This window comes from Scardinius erythrophthalmus (assembly GCF_964197995.2).
Source record: "Scardinius erythrophthalmus genome assembly, chromosome: 15".
NCBI classification, from domain to species: domain Eukaryota; kingdom Metazoa; phylum Chordata; class Actinopteri; order Cypriniformes; family Leuciscidae; genus Scardinius; species Scardinius erythrophthalmus.
The window spans coordinates 14,917,873-14,937,445 of NC_138235.1; the positions used below are offsets into that span (position 1 = coordinate 14,917,873).

A 19,573-nucleotide genomic window follows, 5' to 3' on the forward strand; every position below is an offset into this window, starting at 1 on the left:
ATTTCGGTTTGTATCCATGATCAAGTAGTTTTATATTCATGATCAAGCCTCGGTTTAACACAGTTGGAAGGCGAAGTTTGAAGGTTAACAGGCCTTATGTTGTAGACTTGAGTGTTTTGAAAAGAGATGTATTTATTTTTTGTTTTAAATGATGTAGGCCTTGTCAGGTGTTCTGACTGTTTTCAAGGTGGTAGAGAGAGAGAGAGAGAGAGAGAGAGAGAGAGAGAGAGAGAGAGAGAGAGAGAGAGAGAGAGAGTGTGAGAGAGAGAGAGAGAGAGAGAGAGGAGAGAGAGAGAGAGAGAGAGGAGAGAGAGAGAGAGAGAGAGAGAGAGAGAGAGAGAGAGAGAGAGAGAGAGAGAGTGTGAGAGAGAGAGAGAGAGAGAGAGAGGAGAGAGAGAGAGAGAGAGAGAGAGAGAGAGAGAGAGAGAGAGAGAGAGAGAGAGAGAGAGAGAGAGAGAGAGAGAGAGAGAGAGAGAGAGAGATTCTTGTATATTTAGCTCATAGAGCTGGCAATCATCATTCTCCAATTGATTGTAAATCATAATTACAACAACATTATTATTAATATTATTTTGTCATTAATAATAATAATGATAATCGTAATTATTATTTTCCCCACTTGTTTTTAAAGTATTAGTAGTAGTATTGTTATTATTTATAGTATGATACTATACTGTGACTATAATAATTATTAATAATGTTAATATATATATATATATATTTTTTTCACAAAGTCAGGCCTGCATCATTTGAGCTTTATTATTCAACATTTAATTAAACATATTTCTTCTAGCATGTCATTACTGAAGACACGAGACAACAACCATTTTTGGAAATTATAATGAGAATAATAATAATAACAATACAATTATTGCTCACACTTTAGATTAAGGTTCAATTCTCACTATTGACTAACTATTAACTATGCCTTTTCCCTCAATAAACTCCTAATTACTGCTTATTAGTTAGTAAGGTAGTTGTTAAGTTTAGGTATTGGTAGGATTAAGTGATGTAGAATATGATCATGCAGAATAAGGCATTAATATGTGCTTAATAAGTACTAATAAACCGCCAATATCCTAGTAATATACATGCTAATAAACAACTACTTTGTAGTGAGAATTGGACCCTAAACTAAAGCGTAACCATTAATAATAATACTACTTATAATAATAAAAATGAAATACATTTAAAATTTTCTCTCTGGCCTGCATCATTTAAGCATTATTAAGCATTGAATTGCAAATATTTCTATAGGATGTTATTACTGAAAACATGAGACGGCATAACCACTGGTATAAAAATTTTATTCATCTACAAGATAACCCTTCCGGGCAGAAAAGATAATTACATGACAGGTCTTTCAGTTTTCCCCAAAGTAAAAAGAAAAGGAAACGTAGGCTTGGTTGAGTTGGAATGGATTGAAGTCAGTTAGCAAAGGGCTTGATAGGACACATTTCTCCACTCAGTCATTAAATTACATTTCCAGATTGTGACTTAAATCTGCGGCAAGTCGAAACAACAGCAGCGAGAGCATGAATCAGCTTCAGCGTATGATTTTACAGCTTTATTAAACATGAACAGCTCATTTTAGAAAGTTCATTGAAACAGACATTCATGATATTACAGTTGTACCTTGGACTGTTATGAGTTATGGCTGAGATCAGGGGTCAGAGATTATGCCTCTTTCTCCTAATAACTTACTTATCGACAGCGCATATATCAAGTTAGAGGGAGTGGAGTGTCTGGCACCAACACAGAGAAATAGAGCTTGTGATGTTCAATTTTTGTCTATAAAGACACTGTAATACAGTACAGTCCATCAGTACACACATTCTCAATGATACAACCAGTTATGTAAGCCTTGAATTTACCCAAATAATGTTAATCAGTAAAAAGTGCTGAGGAATTAACCCACGTAAAGAAGCAGAAGGAAAGGAGTTTATAGACAATCCTTGGTACTGACTGTCTGAAAGAGTCGATCGTGCTTCCTTCAAAATCTGCGGAGACACATTATCAAATTAATCTCATGAAACCTGAAATGCAGAAACAATTACTAGAAATGTTCACATTTATACTTCAATATGTTTGTTTAGAGACAAACAATCGCCTCACTCGCCTTCAGCCATGAGAATGTCACTTGTGGTCCTGTTCTTCTCTTTCAAACAGACTTTTCTTAATGGAGATGTTCACATGTCTCAGATCCTGAGCAAGAACAAAAGTGACAAAAATATCAGGATATATTAATAGTGTCACGGGTGGTTGCTGACAGACGGATGAGGAAGACGTATACGATTCAATTCGAAAGGTTTATTCTCTAAAGATCCAACAGAAAGGCAAACGGATAGCAACACACACTGAACATTGACAATACCGGACACTGGACTGAAACATACAGGTGTTAATGATGACGACTGATGAGTGCAGTCTGCAATCTGATTGGGTGAGTCGCCTCAAAATAAAAAGAAATATGAAAAATCTAGTTGACTGCAACAAAGACAGCGAAGAAAACTGTTTTATAACTGTTTAAATACTGTTTTAATTGCAGCCTGTTCTCCACCTGAACTTGCACTGTTTACAGTAGATCTTTAGGCGTGACGAAAAAGGTTGTTTGAGAACATGTTTGGCCTTGTGTCGTTATAATGTATAATTATTTCCTGGGTGCAAATCATTCCACATTCATAAGATACATGACACATATTTGTGTGATGACTAACAAGGTCAACTGAGTGAATGAAATTGGCTCAGTGAAAGTGTAATACTGCCACCAAGCCGAAGACTGGAGAAGAACAGTGTACAGTGATATATATATATATATATATATATATATATATATATATATATATATATATATATATATATATATACACTTTTTTTTGTGAACCTTTTCTTGATGTAAAAAAAAAAATCTCTATATATATATATATATATATATATATATTTTTTTTTTTTTTTTTTTTCAATGATCGCCCGTTTTGCCTTCAAAACTGCCTGAATTCTTCATGGCAGAGATTCAACAAGATGCTGGAAAATCCCTCAGAGATTTTGGTCCATGTTGTCATGAAAGCATCAGGCAGTTTCTGCGGATTTGTCGGCTGCTCATCCATGATGTGAATCTCCTGTTCCAGCACATCCCAAAGCTGCTCTATTGGACTGAGATCTGGTGACTGTGGAGGCCATTTCAGTTTAGTAAACTCACTATCATGTTCAAGAAACCAGTTTGAGATGATTTAAGCTTTGTGACGTGTGTGTTATCCTGCTAGAGGTATCCATCAGGAGATGATACACTGTGGTCATAAAGGGATGGACATGATCAGCAACAATACTCAGGTCGGCTGTGGCATTTAAACAATGCTCAATTGGTACAAAGGGGCCCAAAGAAAATATACCGTTCACCATTACACCAGCCTGAACCGCTGATACAAGGCAGGACAGATCCATGCGCCAAATTCTGACTTTGCCATCTGAATGTTGCAGCAGAAATAGAGACTCATCAGACCAGGCAACATTTTTCTAATCTTCTATGGTCTGATTTTGGTGAGCCTGTGTGAATTGTAGCCTCAGTTTGCTGTTCTCATCTGACAGGAGTGTCACCGGTGTGTCTTCTGCTGCTGTAGCTCTTCTGCTTCAAGCTGTGACGTGTTCAGTGATGCTCTTCTGCAGATCTCGGTTGTAACTAGTGTTTATTTGAGTTACTGTTGTCTTTCTATCAGCTGAACTAGTCTGGTCATTCTCCTCTGACCTCTTGCATCAACAAGGCATTTTCACCCACTAGAACTGCCGCTCACTGGATATTTTCTCTTTTTAGACCATTCTCTGTAAACCCTAGAGATGGTTGTGTGTGAAAATCCCAGGAGATCAACAGTTTCTGAAATACTCAGACCAGCCTGTCGAGCACCAACGACCAGGCCACGTTCAAAGTCACTTAAATCACCTTTCTTCCTCATTCTGATGCTCAGTTTGAACTTCAGCAGATCGTCTCGATCATGTGTACATGCCTAAATGCAGTTCAGTTGCTGTTATGTGATTGGCTGATTAGACATATTTGCATTAACAAGCAGTTGAACAGGTATGACTGTATATAAAACAGCACAACTGTTTTCAACATTGATAATAATAAAACATTTCTTGACCATCAGATCATCATATTAGAATGATTTTGAAGGATCATGTGACTGAAGACTGGAGTAATGATGCTAAAAATTCAACTTTGATCACAGGAATAAATTACATTTTCAAATATATTCAAAAAAAAAAAAAAAAAAAATATATATATATATATATAATATTGAATTGTAATAATATTTCACAATATTACTGTTTTTACTGTATTTTTTTTAATAAAAATAGTGATGCTCTTCAGCTGGTAAGCAATGTAAGCTCATTTCTCCTACATAATGCAGCACTTACCGAAGGACTATGAGATGATGACACAGTAAATGATTGCTTCTGAACCCAGCGATTAATTCGATCAGAGATTCCTGAAGAAAAATTGCGAAATTCCTGAAACAAAGTAAATGATATTAACAAATGACTGAATGATCAGTTAAGATGAGCTTAAATCTGTTTTCTGACAGTGAAATGGTCATCACCTGTTTGGAGAGCACATGGCTTTTATCTGATCCCTCCTGTTCTTTCTCAAACAGCTCCCTCTTCCTTGACACCTCATCCACTAATCCCACAGTCTTAGGAACTGTTGGCGATTTGGATATTTCCCATTTCTGAAAGTTGGAAAGAGCAACAAAATCAAAATCCATTCCTTAAGCGTAATTTCTTTGTCTTCATTCATCGATATCTGGCACTGTTCACAAAAAAAGGCCTGAAACTCTTTCAACAACTGGTCAATGAAATGAGGCGCTAAGCATTTTATTATAACTTAATGTTTTATTTGCTCATTTTCTCCATTTATTTATTAATTGCAACCATATTAGCAACATTCGAGACATGAATAGATACAGTTTAAAAACCCTGCCTTTTTTTAGAAATAAATATTCAAATTAAATAGACAAAATCTATCAAATAAAAAACAATTTTAAGACATTTGATGCGTTTAAAATAGCACATTTTCATGCTAAGTTCATTTTCAGTTAAGATAAGCTTATCAAAACTATCTAATAGTTCTCGCAACAAAAAAACAAACAAAAAACATTTGTACAAAGTGTGGAAAAGTGGCAACTGTTTTGTAATTTCAGATGAAGCTGTGATGAGATTCAGACCTGTGAGGCTTGAGCCAGTCGTTCCATCTTCTCCTGAATGGTGCGAGATGATAGTCTTTGTCGGGAGCTTTTGAAACAGCACAGACAGCATTTCATTCATCACACCCTTATTTTACTGCAGCTACAACACAGACTATAAATGTAGTAATGCAGACGCACTCACTTCCTCTGAAATGGGGTCTGCTGTTCCTCCTCTTGGTTGGAGCTCTGTGGGCCAGAAACATCCAGAATAAGCTTGAGTTCATCGATATGGGATTGAGTCTGGACTGAAGATGTGTTTGTGTGTCTTTGATAGCTTTACCTTATTGGACTCAGTGGTCTTTGCTGCTATCCGCACACTGGCACTGTGGATCAGATTGAAGGGAAAAAGAAGTGGAAGTCAGAACAGATTTGTGTCACTCATGACCGTAGAAGCTTAATTCAAATATTTATGAACTAATATTGACATATATCATTTATTTTAAAAAGCTACCATATTCAGAAAGTAATATTTCCTGAAGGTCATTACTAGTACATAAAATGCAGAATTAAGATGTATTGTAACTGTTTTAGTGGGCACAACTATCTATTTTTTTTAAATAAGCAGGCAAAGCACTCTAAAGTTCAGATAATAGCATTAAATCATTATTTTTAATGCATGAATTCAATCACATTTAATCACAGTCTGTACATGTATATAGAATGAGTTAGCATGTTCTTCAAATACAAACAGAAACCTGTGAAGTGGAACGTGACATAATTACATGCCAACATCTGTACATTTATATATTTGTTTGGTCAAAGTAAATCCTCATACTGTTAAATGACCTTGCATATAAACAGGAACATGCATATGTCACTCAAACACCATAAAAGTCTATGTTTCCAAACTTTTGACATGCATTGTACATCAATACTTTTCCCTTTTGCAATTAAGTGTCAGAAAACATTACATTCAGTTTACACTCAAGTATATTCTTTGGTCATGGTACAAATTTGTATATAGTTAGTTGCTTAAAAAATATAGCTATACCCTTGTGAAAAAGAAGTCAATTTGAGCAAACTTTTAAAAGGGTACTTTTTATGGAAATAATATACTTTAAAAATAATATATTAATTAAATGCAAATTAAATGTAATGTTTTTGGACACTTAATTGTATGGATAACACTTTACAACACGGTTCATTAGTTAGCATTAGTTAAATGCCTACAGCAGTTGTTAATCTCAGTTAATATTAATTTCAACATTTACTAATACGTTATTAAAATCAAAGGTTGTATTTGTTAACATTAATTAATGCACTGTGAACTAACATGAACATACAACGAACGGCTGGATTTTTATTAACTGACATTAACAAAGAAACTTATGTCATGTACTGAAAAACATTTAACACAATTGTAATGCTGAAGTTGCAGTTTAGTACATTTAAAATATATTAACTTTAAATGTAATATCAAATAACAGACTACAGTTAAAAATTCAAATCAAGTACTTTACATGTGCTTTAGTATGTTAGTCAACACATCAAAAAGTGTCCTTCTTTAAAGCACGACAAAATAATATTAAATGTACTTAAAAGTAAAACTTTTAATTTGATATTATTACAAAGTGCACTTTTCAAACGTGTACTTAAGTGACTTAACAGTCAAGTGGCCTTTTTTCATTATTATATTACAATATATTATCTGCAAGTACAGTTTATTTTTTCAAATATACTGTTAAAATTTGAGATACACTACAAGTGCAAGGGATGTGTTGATCAGTACAGTACCTTCTCTGTAACGGCATGTTGTCTTCCTCCTTCTTCTTCATCATCTGAAACAGATTATGACAGTGAGGCACAAAGCAGTACTGTCTTATCTGCTCTTTGTTCAGTTAGTCAAATATTTAACAAATGAGTCCTCCCTCACAGCACATGGCATAAATAATGAAAAGCAGGTGTATGAATGTCCTCGCTGTATTTGTGAAGTACATGACGTAGCACTTAAATGTATTATTGACACAAGAAAATATGACAGGCTTGCTATCCTGTCCCGATGCAATGCAAATGTTGACACTGTGTGAAATATATTTACTCTCATGCTTAATTATCTCGTATGTATTTATATAGTAAAATGAGAGCTTTACCCTGAAGGACACCGTTCTGGAGCTCTGCCGTGTGAACGCAGGTTTCGCAGCTGGTTCGAAATTGCTCGGTGACCCATTTTCATGTCTCTGTGCATACATGCAAACAAAATGAGCTAGTAAGAGAATGCATAATGTTTTACACAAATATCATCAATAAAAAAATGATAAATAATCTCTAGAATTATTCTGCAGTTAATTCAGCTGAATGTGTTTGTAAACCCTGTAAATAATAAATAGAAGAGAAATGACAACTCAGTGCCCTTATTGTGTTCTTATTACAGAAATAATACACTTTAAAAAGAATATACTTATGAATGTGATGTTTACAGACACTTAATTACATGTTATAACAATTCAATAAAAAAAGTATATTAAAATGTATATTAAATGCAATTAGAGCACTTATGTACTGTACATCTTTATATGTAATTTCATAATTCTATTGTATACTATTGTTCTTCTAAAATATACACTAATGCTATATTTAAATATATTTGTAATTACACATTTGTAATAAAGTTGCAATTTAGTACATTTAAAATATATAATTATTGAATAACACACTATAATTACATTATAAATTAATAATTAATTAGTCAACACATCAAAATAATTACATTTTTAAAGCATGACAAAAATATTAAAACTGATTTAAAAATGTGCTTTAAAGTAAAACTTTTAATTTGACATTATTACAAAGTGTCATGAAAGTAAATTCTCTTTAAATGCATTGAAATTGCCTTTTATGTCATTAATATTATATTATCTGCAAGTGCAGTTTTTAAAAATATATAAATTTAAGATAAATGTATAGATTTATAGACATGTGCACATTCAGTACAATAAAGTGGATGAGTGTTTCCTCGTTGATCCGCTTGGTCATTTATCATATCTGTGAAAATCTGCTGCTGCTGTTGGCCACAGGTGCATTACAGCCATTACAGTAAATGTCATAGCGTCAGCGTTCCTCAAGAGGGAGCCCTGATATCATTCTACTCCAGATGTACCATGGTAATACTATGCTATTCTTTGAAGTTCCATTTAAATGCCATCGGTGTCATGGTATGACTATCATTGCAGCATGGTATCATCACAGTATGCTTTGCAGGGAAACGATACTAAACAAAACAGCTGTGCTGTCTGTGGGAGTCTGTGTCTGTCTCACCGCTGTGTCTCCGCTGGATGCGGGGCTCACAGAGCCTGAGTGGGCGGGGCTGTGTGGTGGCTCCGCCCCTGGAGACTGAGGGGGCGGAGACCTGGGGCTCAGAGGAGAAACCAGTCTGCTGGTTGCTGAGGGTGATGAGGGACTCTTATCAAAGGAGATGGAGAGAGAGCTGATCAAAGAGAACAGAATCATCAATTTGAGCAGGGCTTTCATGATGGCAATCAGCACAACTACAAACATTAATGTCATCAGTGACAGAAATGATAAAAGAGCTGGGTTTACATGACAGTGAGTCCAACCAACATCTCACTCTAATTCAAAAATGTATAACATAAAAGAAATGTAAGTACCTCACAAACTTTCGGGATGCTTTTGAGGGAGCTTGGGAGTTTTTTGATGCTGCATCTTGGTTCGTGTCTCCATTTTCTCGCTGCAAAAAGACAAAAATGCCATTGAGTATGTAACCGAAAATGATGCGATGGCAGAATTGTGTTAATATTGTGCCGCCACACCACGCTAGAGTGTGCAGGATTATTTTGTGTTGGGAATGTGTCAAGATGAAGAAGAATTTGTTATTGAGTGGTGTTGTTATGCACACAAACTTGGCTGTTATAACAGGAAGCTATTTTTGCACTGTTGACAGATGTATCATTGTATCAATGTGATCTTATCTTTTGGTTTGCATCCATCAAATTCCACATAAAAAAATAAAAAATAAAAAATAATGAGATTAAGTTTGTGCAGTTTGTTGATTGTATAAAGCAAAAATCATTATATTGTTTGATATATAAATCACTTTTACTGTAAATTTCCAACAAAAATTACTATATTCTGATAAATACACTACCGTTCAAATGTTTTGGGTCAGTACGATTTTTTTCTATTTCTCAAAGAAGCCTTTTATGTTAATCAAGGCTGCATTTATTTGATCAAAAATACAGTAAAAACTGTAATATTGTGAAATAACATTACATTTTAAAATAACTATTTTTGTATTGTAATACAGTCGAAGCTGAATTTTCAGCATCATTACTCCAATCATTGTAATATGCTGATTTGATGCTCAAGAAACATTTCCTATTAATACCAATGTTAAAAGCAGTTTTGCTGCTTATATACATATATACCGCCAACCTTAAATTTAAAATGTGAAGTGAATTGACAACCAATTACTTGGAATATCTTTTAGTTTCACATTCAAGCACATTTGAATTGAGATCACTGAAATCTTTACAACTATTGATTAAAATTGCTATTTTTGGGTAGATGCTGTTAACATTGCTTTATACTAACATAAGAAGATAAATCAAGCTAGAATTCATAATTCACAGTGAAAGACTGCGGTTTCATTAAAATGAACATCTTTTAATTAAAACTTCTGCAGCACTTTACTTACATGTACCAAGAAAGTACTGTTAATATAAGGTAACTACATGGGTTACATTTAGGGTAGTTTCAGAGTTAGTAACTAGTTATTACCCAGTTTTTGTATTTACTACAATAAGTATATAGTATGAACATGTGAAACAGGACTGTAAACTATAGTGCAACTGAAACTTCAATAGTCCTTGAGCATTACATGTTGTTGGCTGAGAACTCATATTTGTTTTTAAATCTCTCACAAAACACTTCAGAAGTGGGTCAAATGACTTAATGTTCTCTCATGTCTTGGTCATGTAGGTGTGTGTAAGGGAAACTGGGCCTCCCACAGCTCTTTCTGTTAATCCTGTAGATGATTAAGTACACACTCCACAGGTGGTATAACAGGAGACAGCTTCAAAGCAAGCAGATGACCTCTGACCCCTAGCCACATGATGAAACCTGTCAGATGTACACTGTGTGGAAGTGACAACTTACAGACTCTGAGTGGATGGCGGAGACAGGGATTTTATTATTTTATTATTAATCCATTGCAAAACAAGTTCATTTGAACTTTTCTGTGAATGACAAACATAATGAGACGTTGATGTCTCGTTGACTTCCATCAGCTTGATACAACATGACTATTTCATTGCCACTGGCCTACTATATATAGAACCTAATGGGTAGTGCTACAATGTCACTTGCAACATTAATATTCCCCTGCTGTGAGAACTGATGCATAACCCTATCAAAAAACAAGATCCCAGTTCTGGTTGCAAGCCTTTGCAAAGAATATGCTATGCCAAAACATTCTAAGCTTTTAGTTGGTTTATTTAAAGAAGTTATTCATAATTGCTGCCTGCTAATGGCAAAGTATTTGTTCTACCAACAAACACCAAACCGTACGAAGCCCAGTGGTAATAGTGATAGATTTAAAATGAGTCCATCTACTAAATTCAGAATTTTTGCCTGAATTTTGACAAAATATATCCTTACATCAGACTCTACGTCAAAATTCAGCCAAAAATTCTGTCATCATTTACTCATCCCCATGTTGTTCCAAACCTGTTTTTGGTTAATCTTCAAAATACATATCCAGATATTTGCTTTTATTTTTTTGTCCATCCATTGAAAGTCCAGATAACCAGGAGTTCATAACGTCTCGGTTACGTATGTAACCTTAGTTCCCTGAAGAGTGACCGAGACGCTGCGTCGAGACACTGTGGGAACGCCTCTGCATGATTGCGTCATGAAGCACGTATGAAACCAGTCCAATGGCATCACGGAATGTCATGTGACCTCATCGACCAGGAAACCATAAAGCACACCTGAACCAAACAGCGTCAGCTTGATAAGCTGAAGCAAGTCGATCATGGGCATGCTGGGAGTATGGCAGGGTGACGCAGCGTCTTGTTCCCTCTTCAGGGAACTAGGGTTACATACGTAAGAGCGAGTGTCCATCTGTGTGAAATCAATGTGCACATCTAGCCGAAAGCACCTGCGCCCCTGGATTGGTGCAGCCATACTCCTAGAGGAGTGGGCCCGTACAGCCAAAAGTAAAGGCTGACTGGCTGACTCATAAGCAAGTGAGATGGCCTCAGCCACCCACTTGCTCATCCTCTGCTTAGATGCTGGGCACCCCTTTGTGGGTACCCTAAAGCAAACAAACAGTGTTCAGACTTTCTCCACAGTTCTGTGGACGTAAGCATCTAAGGCCCTAACCGGGCAGAGCAGATAAAGTTTATCTAGGTCTGACATCCGGAGGAGGGTAGAAGGCCTGCAGTACTCAAGGTCTTACAGTATTAGTAGGAACCTTAGGAACATAACCTGGTCTTAGGGTGAAGAAAACCTCTTACCATACCAGGAGCAAATTCCATGCACGAGGGGACACCGAAAGTGTTTGAATGTCTCCAATTCTCTTGAGAGACGAAATAGCGAGGAGAAAGACAGTCCTTAGAGAGATATTTTCAGAAACTTCCTCAATGGGCTCGAATGGAGCTAGGGAGAGGCCTTCTAGTACAACAGCCAAGTCCCATGTCGGCTCCCTCATGCGGACTGCTGGCCTCAGACTCAAAGTGCCACAAAGGAAACAAGTTATTAGTGGGTGTCTCCCCAAAGATACTCCACTCAAAGGGACGTGGTAAGCAGCTAGTGCCGCCACGTACACCTTCAGTGTGAAGGGGGATAACCCTGCGGAGAGGTGCTCCTGCAGGAACTCCAGCACTGCACTCACTGGCCAGTTAACCGGGTCCAGCTTGCGCTCTCCACACCAGGAAGTGAAAGGTCTCCACTTCAAGGCATACAGTTTCCTTGTGGACGGAGCTCTGGAGTGGAGAATAGTCTCAACAATCTCAGTTGAGAGACCAGAACTTATGAGCTGGGCCCCCTCAGAGGCCAAGCCCACAGTTTCCACAGTTTTAGGCGGGGGTGAAGGATCGACCCACTCGCCTGAGAGAGTAGGTCCCTCCTGATCGGAATCTCCAGACAAGAGCCGTCGAGGAGAGACACAAAGTCCACAAATATATTCGGGGTGGCCAGAATGGGGCTACTAGCAGTAGACTGACCCCATCCTGGCGAACCCTTCCCAGAACTCCTGGGAGCAGAATATTCGGGGGAAATCAGGTCTCAGGTCCACAAAATGCGGTCTCACAATGCGGTCTCAGGTCCATAAAAAACTGCTCTTCGTCTCAGCCTAGATCACGGTTAAAAGCAGGTGATCGTGCATTTGCAATAGTGGGGCCTAGGCTATGGAACAGTCTCCTGGATGGCTGGATGTGAGAACCACAGTGACAATGTGTGGTCCCTTGGGATGTGAACAGGTCGGTTTCGGCTCGACCAAAGTTCTCCCAAAGGAGCTCCACCACCTTGGGGTGGAGTCTCCACTCCCCGGGCCTCGGCCGCTGCCTTGACAGGATGTCTGCCCCCTGATTTAAGTACCCTGGGATATATATCGCTCTCAACGAAAGTAGCTTCCCCAACAGGAGGATCTGGTGAGCCAGCTTGTATAAGGGGCATGATTGCAGACCCCCCTGATGGTTTATATAGGAGACCACCGATGTGTTGTCTGACCGAACAAGCACATGATGGCCCCTCAGGCCTGGGAGGAAGTATTTCAAAGCCTGGAACACCGCCAAGATTTCTATACAGTTGATATACCATGAGAGATGATGGTCCTGCCACAGACCTTGGGCTGAAACTGTCAGCCCACATTGACGTGCATGCACCGCCCCCAAACAAACACTTTAACGTAATGTAATGTAGTGAGGGCAGGGAGGGACACACAATTCAAAAGGCTGTTTGCTTCACGTGAAGTGGCAAGTCTGTTTCGATAACTACAACATTCAGCTCTTCAGAACTGGATAATTGCAGTACCGGTGCCTCATTCGGGGTGGAAGTAACCGCAAAGCGTGCTTCCGACCCCAAGATGAGACACTGGACCTGGGCAGGTGAAGGCAGAGAAAGGGCGAAGCCCATCTCTAACCCCTCTGCCAGATCCATTTGCAAAGCCCATGACTTGAGCCGCCGCTTTGCAACAGCAGAAGCAGGATGCGAGGAACGCGAGCCGAGTCGCCCTCCTCAAAGAGCGATCGGCGGGAGCACAGTGTTCTCAAGTGTCTCACAACAATGCTCATATTCAGCCCCTTCGAGGGCTGACTGAACGTGCTGCGCTCCCAAAAAAACAATACACAATACATGTGTATCCCCGCCCGTGATGTAGATTGGGTAGGGATGAACACACTGTTGAACTGTTGTTCGCTCGCCATTATAACGTTTTTTTTTAAATATATATTTATGGGACAAAACTCCTGCCTACCAAATTCTAAGACAGACTAAAACATCAAGGAAATAGATTCACATAGAGCGCTTGCTGAAGACACAGAAGTTGACGCTGTTTGGTTCAGGTGTGCTTTATAGTTTCCTGGTCGATGACGTCACATGACGTTCCGTCACGCCATTGGACTGGTTTCATACGTGCTTCCTGACGCAATCACGCAGAGGCGTTCCCCCAGCTTTTCGACGCAGCTCGAGTTCCATTGAAAGGGAAAGGCATTGTAAAAATAATTAATTGAGTGGTTTAACCCAAGTCTTGTGAATAGATTTGTTAATATCTTAAAGGTCCCGTTTTTCCTGTGTTTTTGAAGCTTTGATTGTGTTTACAGTGTGCAATATAACATGTTCATTGTTTCGCATGTAAAAAAATGTATTTTTCACACAATATACTTATCTGTATACCGCTGTTTTCACTGTCCTAAAAACGGGCGGATGACTTCCTTGTTCTATGAAGTCCCCCCTTCAGAAATACGTAACAAGTTCTGATTGTGCCAGCGGTTCCTGTGTTGTGATTTGACAGCAGCTTAGCGCACGTTGCCCGGAAAGGTCACGCCTCTTACCATAACGTGGAGATGCATGCGCTCAGTGTTATTGTAAACATGTCCCTGGGAAGGCCAAACAACGGTGATTTGACTCCGGGATGAAAATAACAGCGTCTTGACGACATGGCGACAAACACACTCTACAAACGCAACTCTTCCACTTCTCCTTGGGAGCGCAACAAGACCACGCCCCCTTTTTTGTGTATTCCTGTGGGCGGAGGTTAGTCAAAAAACTGTTCTAGTGACGTCATCAAAGCAGGAAGTAGAGGGATGTAGTCCAAACCGGCCGTTCGCTGTAGGTTTTGAAAGGGGACTTAATAAAATATCTCGCTTGGCATTGAACTTTGAGCTTTATAATTTTACAGGTATTATTTATGCTCTAACAGCAACATTACACACTAACTAAAGTTTGAAAAATGGGATCACGAAGAACAGGACCTTTAACTCTTTCCCTGCCATTTAAGGAATTTTCCGTCATTTATGACAATGCTTCCCCGCCATTGACAGTATTTTCCGGCAATCTGTGTTTTCACTGTTATACTGTAGGGGGGCGCTATTGTACATCTTCTGAAAGAGTACAGAATCTATGGATCCAAAAACAAATGAAGAAGAAGCAGAAACGGAAACAGAAGCATTGCTAACACACATGTAAGAAAGCATTTAAATCAAAACCACCTTTCTTTACTGAATGAAATGTCGACAGAGGATGAGGTTTAAGACTGTGAAGCTTTAATTTACTCTATCTACTTCATTTATGTTTTGATCATCATTCTGAATCCATTCCGAAAGTAGTGTTTGACAAAACGTGATTTTCTTAGCTTTTTTTTGTTTAAAATGTTGCTTTTTTTAATGAAACTTACCCATATTCAAGTGTTGATAAAAAGAATGCATTTTTTTTAAAGAAGAGGCTCTGTTCTTTCTTTTGATACCCAGACAGCAACATAGTGTCAGCCCAGATCCGGCCCACATCTAGTACGTGTGGCATCCACGTGTACCAGATGTGGGCTGTCTCTGGGCCGATACAATGGGTATATTGTATGTTCATACAACAAAATGTTCTGGGGGGCATGAAGGTTTTGTGAAAATGATCGAAAATGCTGGTGCTAGCTGGCAAAAAAAAGGAGCAAGGTTCTCACAATCATGGGAAAAATGGATATATAAGGTAGCCTAATTTTAAAGTGTGATTGTACTTCAGAAGAGTGAATTCCAAACCTGGAAATGTCATACCAATTTATAAAATCCTAGAACTCCATGGGAACTTTTTTTTTTAAAATGATGTTCTGAAATATTTTATCAGGTAGAAATTGCAAAAAAATATTTTTATGAATTCAAATTAGTATCCAAACGTACCTTCAGAAGGTGCTCGATCAAAAGAAAACTGTAAAAATAGTATATTAGACTATAATGCGTTGAAATTTATACAAATATCAACAACTTTTTCATGTTGATACTGTATAAAGGTTGTTGATGTTTGTTGTTTTCTTTGCCTGACGAAGAACGGATGTGGTTGAAACAATGTGATTTGTTAAACTTCTTTGGAGGCAGAAATAGCAGTGTGCCTGTTTTACATTTCAAAAAAATATTCACAAATCTATAAACAGTAAATTATGATCAACTGGAAAAGTCATGTAAATTCATTGGTTTAAAAGACTGGGAACATTGAAGAACATCCAGCTCTTAAAACATCTGGAATTCTGAAGTTTAATTCACAGAAACTAGGAATGTCTGGCTTTCGAAATTTGTTGTGGACAATTGGGGACCTTAGAATCAAAAAGGTTGAGAATCACTTCTCTAGTGTTTTCCTACCTTCTCCTGTGTCTCTGTGTCTCTGGAGTTGGTGGGAGGTTCTGGTGACATGAAGGTCTCCACGAGACGCTGGATGTTCTTGGTGAGTTCCTCGTCCTCCTTTTCCCCCAGCAGCTCCACATGGGGCTCCGCATCCAGGCTGCCCCCCTCCTCTTCCTCCTTATTCTTCCTCAGCGTTTCAACGTGCCTCATCCTCCGGCGTTCATCACGGACTCGCAACATCTCCACAAAGTCCATCTGCAGCTGGACCACACCCCCACCGGAGTCGCCATCATCAGCAGGCCCGCTAACACTGGAAACATTACATAAGTGTGTGTTTATATAATGTCATTTTGGCTTTTTCACATTTATTTCCATGCATTCGTAGTGGATTTAAGATTAAGAGGTTAAGGCATTCAATACAAACAAGGGGATCTAAACACAGCATTATTAAATTTACATGATCTTTTTTTTCCATACAAGCCTTCTTGTTCCACTCCATGGGGGGCAGAATTTGTCTCTGTACTTTGATAGATTCATCACTCTTTTAAGCCACTGGGAGAGATTCTGGTACATGAGAATATACTTTTAAACGTGTTTATCAGACAAGACTTTTATTTTGGGCAATCTGCTTTTCTACATAAACATGGACAGTGTTCATGTATGGTATTATGAGACCAAATTACAACATTACATGTAGATCATATTCATGTTCACATTTATGATACCATAAACCTTTATCTATAGTTTTCTGAAGCGCTCATCCCTGTGTTCTATAAGGTCAATTGCTTCATGCAAATATTTAACATAAAATTTGCATTTAGTTTAATATACTGTATATCAGAGTCTTATCAGTTTAAAGCTGATTACAGTTCTTAAGAAAGTTGAAGTGGACACACAGTAGAACGCATTAATGCACTGTAAATGAAAGTTGTGTTTTCGGTGTAATTTCGGTCCTTTCATTGTTCTCGCACCTACTGGTTTGTGGTTCAGTCTCTCCAGTGGGACTTTCATCTGTGTCTGTTGTAGACTCCCTGGTCTTCCTCCTCTTCTCTCTCTCCACCTCTTCGTCATCCTCCACAGTCCACTGTCGAGCCAGCCTGAAGATCAAACACAGCACACATTTAACAAGCATTAATATTAAACATAGAATGATTATATTCTAGCACTAACCATTCAGACTTTCCCTACATATCTAAACATACATGATTTTTCATTCCACTTTTCTGTGACTATTGATGCTGATGACAGACAGACAGACAGATAGATAGATAGATAGATAGATAGATAGATAGATAGATAGATAGATAGATAGATAGATAGATAGATAGATAGATAGATAGATAGATTTATAATAAAAAAAATCTAACTTTTCATCTGACTTATTTAAAACTCTATTCAGGCAAACTGATGACGTTCTGAGCTACTGACGACTGAAATCCACCCGGCAGTCTTTTTGAAAATATGAGAAGATGCATTACGATCAAAGGTCATGATGATATATCCCAGAGGTGGACTATTGTATTTCAGTTTGAAAACAGTGTTTCATTGTGCAATAACAGGTTTTTCAAGCTCTGATTTGGTTCAAAGATACTCACTGCCTTTAGTCTGAAAGCATGACATTACTCTGGATATGAATGCATTACTAGCTGTCAAAATAAACACAACCTGCATCATCACAAACTTAAAGTCCATGTCCAGTCCAGACTAATTACTTTCAGTTTTTATTTTAGTCATAAAGTTGTCATACAACATGCACATGACTTGCTACATATCAAGATGACTGTAAATGTATATTACATTGGAAGTGCTGCCGTGGGTGCTACAGTAGCCAACAATATTTCTGGGAAAGGAAACTCGGTGTGTTTATTCTTTTACAAGTTACTATTCTTACGTTTCGGTGGGGTTTTCATTATTATTTTTTCTTAAAAAGGAACAAAAACATAGTAAATATTTCCATTACAGTGATAGTTATGATAGTTGTAAGTTAAACATCCATGGACACCTGCTTCTGCAACCTGTAACTTACAGACACATTTTTTGGAAACCGCAAAACCTAACCGGACCACACTAATTTAACGCTTAATATATATTTAAATCTACTTACGTTGACAAAGCAGACCAGTTTTTCCTGCTAATGGACATTATTTTTGTTTGTCGGAAGGAGAGAGGTGTGTGAAGTCCTGCGCTCTTCTGTCTGACTGTGTGTGTGTCACCTTTACCCCGCACCTTCACGAGAGCCGCGTCACATGACCACCTTCATCACCTCCCGCCAAGCCTTCACATCATACATGTTCACTTCACTGTTAATACATTATTATTGAATCACTTCCGTATTTTTATCAGCTCGGGTATCATGTTTATGTCAGTGAGCGGCTGTACGGGTGTGTGGGCGACGCTGGAACACTACACGATAATCACGACGCAAGAACGCTCCCTTTATCATAAATCGCTGGTCAGCAAGCGTAAAAAAAGCTATATAGTTACTTAAGAAATAAACCTCAAAATTTTGTTTTAGTGAAATGTCAAAAAGCTAAAATAAATTGACAAAAATATATCAGAAAAAAAAATTTATATTAATTATAATATTAAAATTTGCCTCAAATATTTTAGAATATTTAAAAATGCAAAAATGCAACAAAAAACATAATAATAATAATAATAATAATAATAATAATAATAATAATAATACATTTAAATAATTAAATGATTAATATTTTTTTTTTTTTTGAATATTGCAGTTTTTATCATAAATAATTTTTCCGTGCACAAGATCACCATCATTATGAAATTGCATTTAAAATAATAATTATTGTTATATATATATATTAATAATTATATTATAATTTTAATAATAGCCTAAAAAATAATATATATAAAAAACATTATTATTAATAATAATAATAATAATAATAATAATAATAATGAGGGCGGGGCAACCTGTCACTCACATGGGATCGAGCAATAGCAAACCAGAACCATCCAATCAATTCCCCATGGACAAAATCAAGCTCCACCCTATATTTTTACTTGCTCGAGAAGCCGTTTCATTCTATATCACGCTGACTTTACCATATATATATATATATTTTTTTTGTCATATGGAATTATTTGAGTGTGCGGCTGCTGTATTTTTTCAATTTGTCATATAGAATTATAAAAAGTCTGTCATTGTAAGTGAGTGACTCAACAAAACAATAATATTCCTGTTATTATAATCATAAATGGCATCAATCACAAACGTCTACTTCTTGCATGCTTGTAATGGGAACACTTTATTTTATGCTGTGTTGACTCGGTATTGAAGCAATCTAGTTTCGTTGCATTGCATCTGGTAGCAGTGAAGATGTGATGACATGTTTTCCAAAGGATATAAGCCTACATTCTGAAACATCTTACATGATTCAAAGCACTGAGGAATACAGCATTTTAAGTGAAGTCAAGCGTTTAAGACATTATATGTCAGTTATTCACAGCGGAATTTACTCTGCAGTTCAGAAAGCATTGATACTCCAGGGCTGGAGGGGTTTGCTTTATACCCTGTGCCACACCTACAAGAGA

The 19,573-nt window shown here is 37.4% G+C and overlaps 1 protein-coding gene across 1 annotated transcript; it reads right to left on the minus strand.

Annotated features, from left to right (window-relative positions):
* Nucleotides 1–1,288: 1,288 nt before the first annotated feature.
* lad1 (ladinin) lies at nucleotides 1,289–18,241 on the minus strand. Its single transcript, XM_081386381.1, has 14 exons — nucleotides 18,120–18,241; nucleotides 16,987–17,112; nucleotides 16,034–16,325; nucleotides 8,843–8,922; nucleotides 8,493–8,661; nucleotides 7,328–7,414; nucleotides 6,972–7,015; nucleotides 5,518–5,560; nucleotides 5,380–5,423; nucleotides 5,217–5,283; nucleotides 4,593–4,721; nucleotides 4,411–4,503; nucleotides 2,120–2,205; nucleotides 1,289–2,000 (listed from the first exon to the last, which is right to left on the minus strand). The coding sequence occupies exons 1-13, from the start codon at nucleotides 18,155–18,157 to the stop codon at nucleotides 2,137–2,139; spliced, it is 1,281 nt and encodes a 426-aa protein (XP_081242507.1). The 5' UTR covers nucleotides 18,158–18,241; the 3' UTR covers nucleotides 1,289–2,000; nucleotides 2,120–2,136.
* Nucleotides 18,242–19,573: the final 1,332 nt, after the last annotated feature.

What these genes read in the sequence shown, in the direction of transcription:
- lad1 (XM_081386381.1), bottom strand. Translation starts at nt 18,157, where the DNA reads ATGTCCATTAGCAGGAAAAACTGGTCTGCTTTGTCAAC. An exon ending in CCAGAACGGTGTCCTTCAGG is followed by an intron (nt 7,016 to 7,327) that starts GTAAAGCTCTCA and finishes AATCTGTTTCAG; the next exon opens with ATGATGAAGAAGAAGGAGGA. An exon ending in GCCATGTGCTCTCCAAACAG is followed by an intron (nt 4,504 to 4,592) that starts GTGATGACCATT and finishes ACTTTGTTTCAG; the next exon opens with GAATTTCGCAATTTTTCTTC.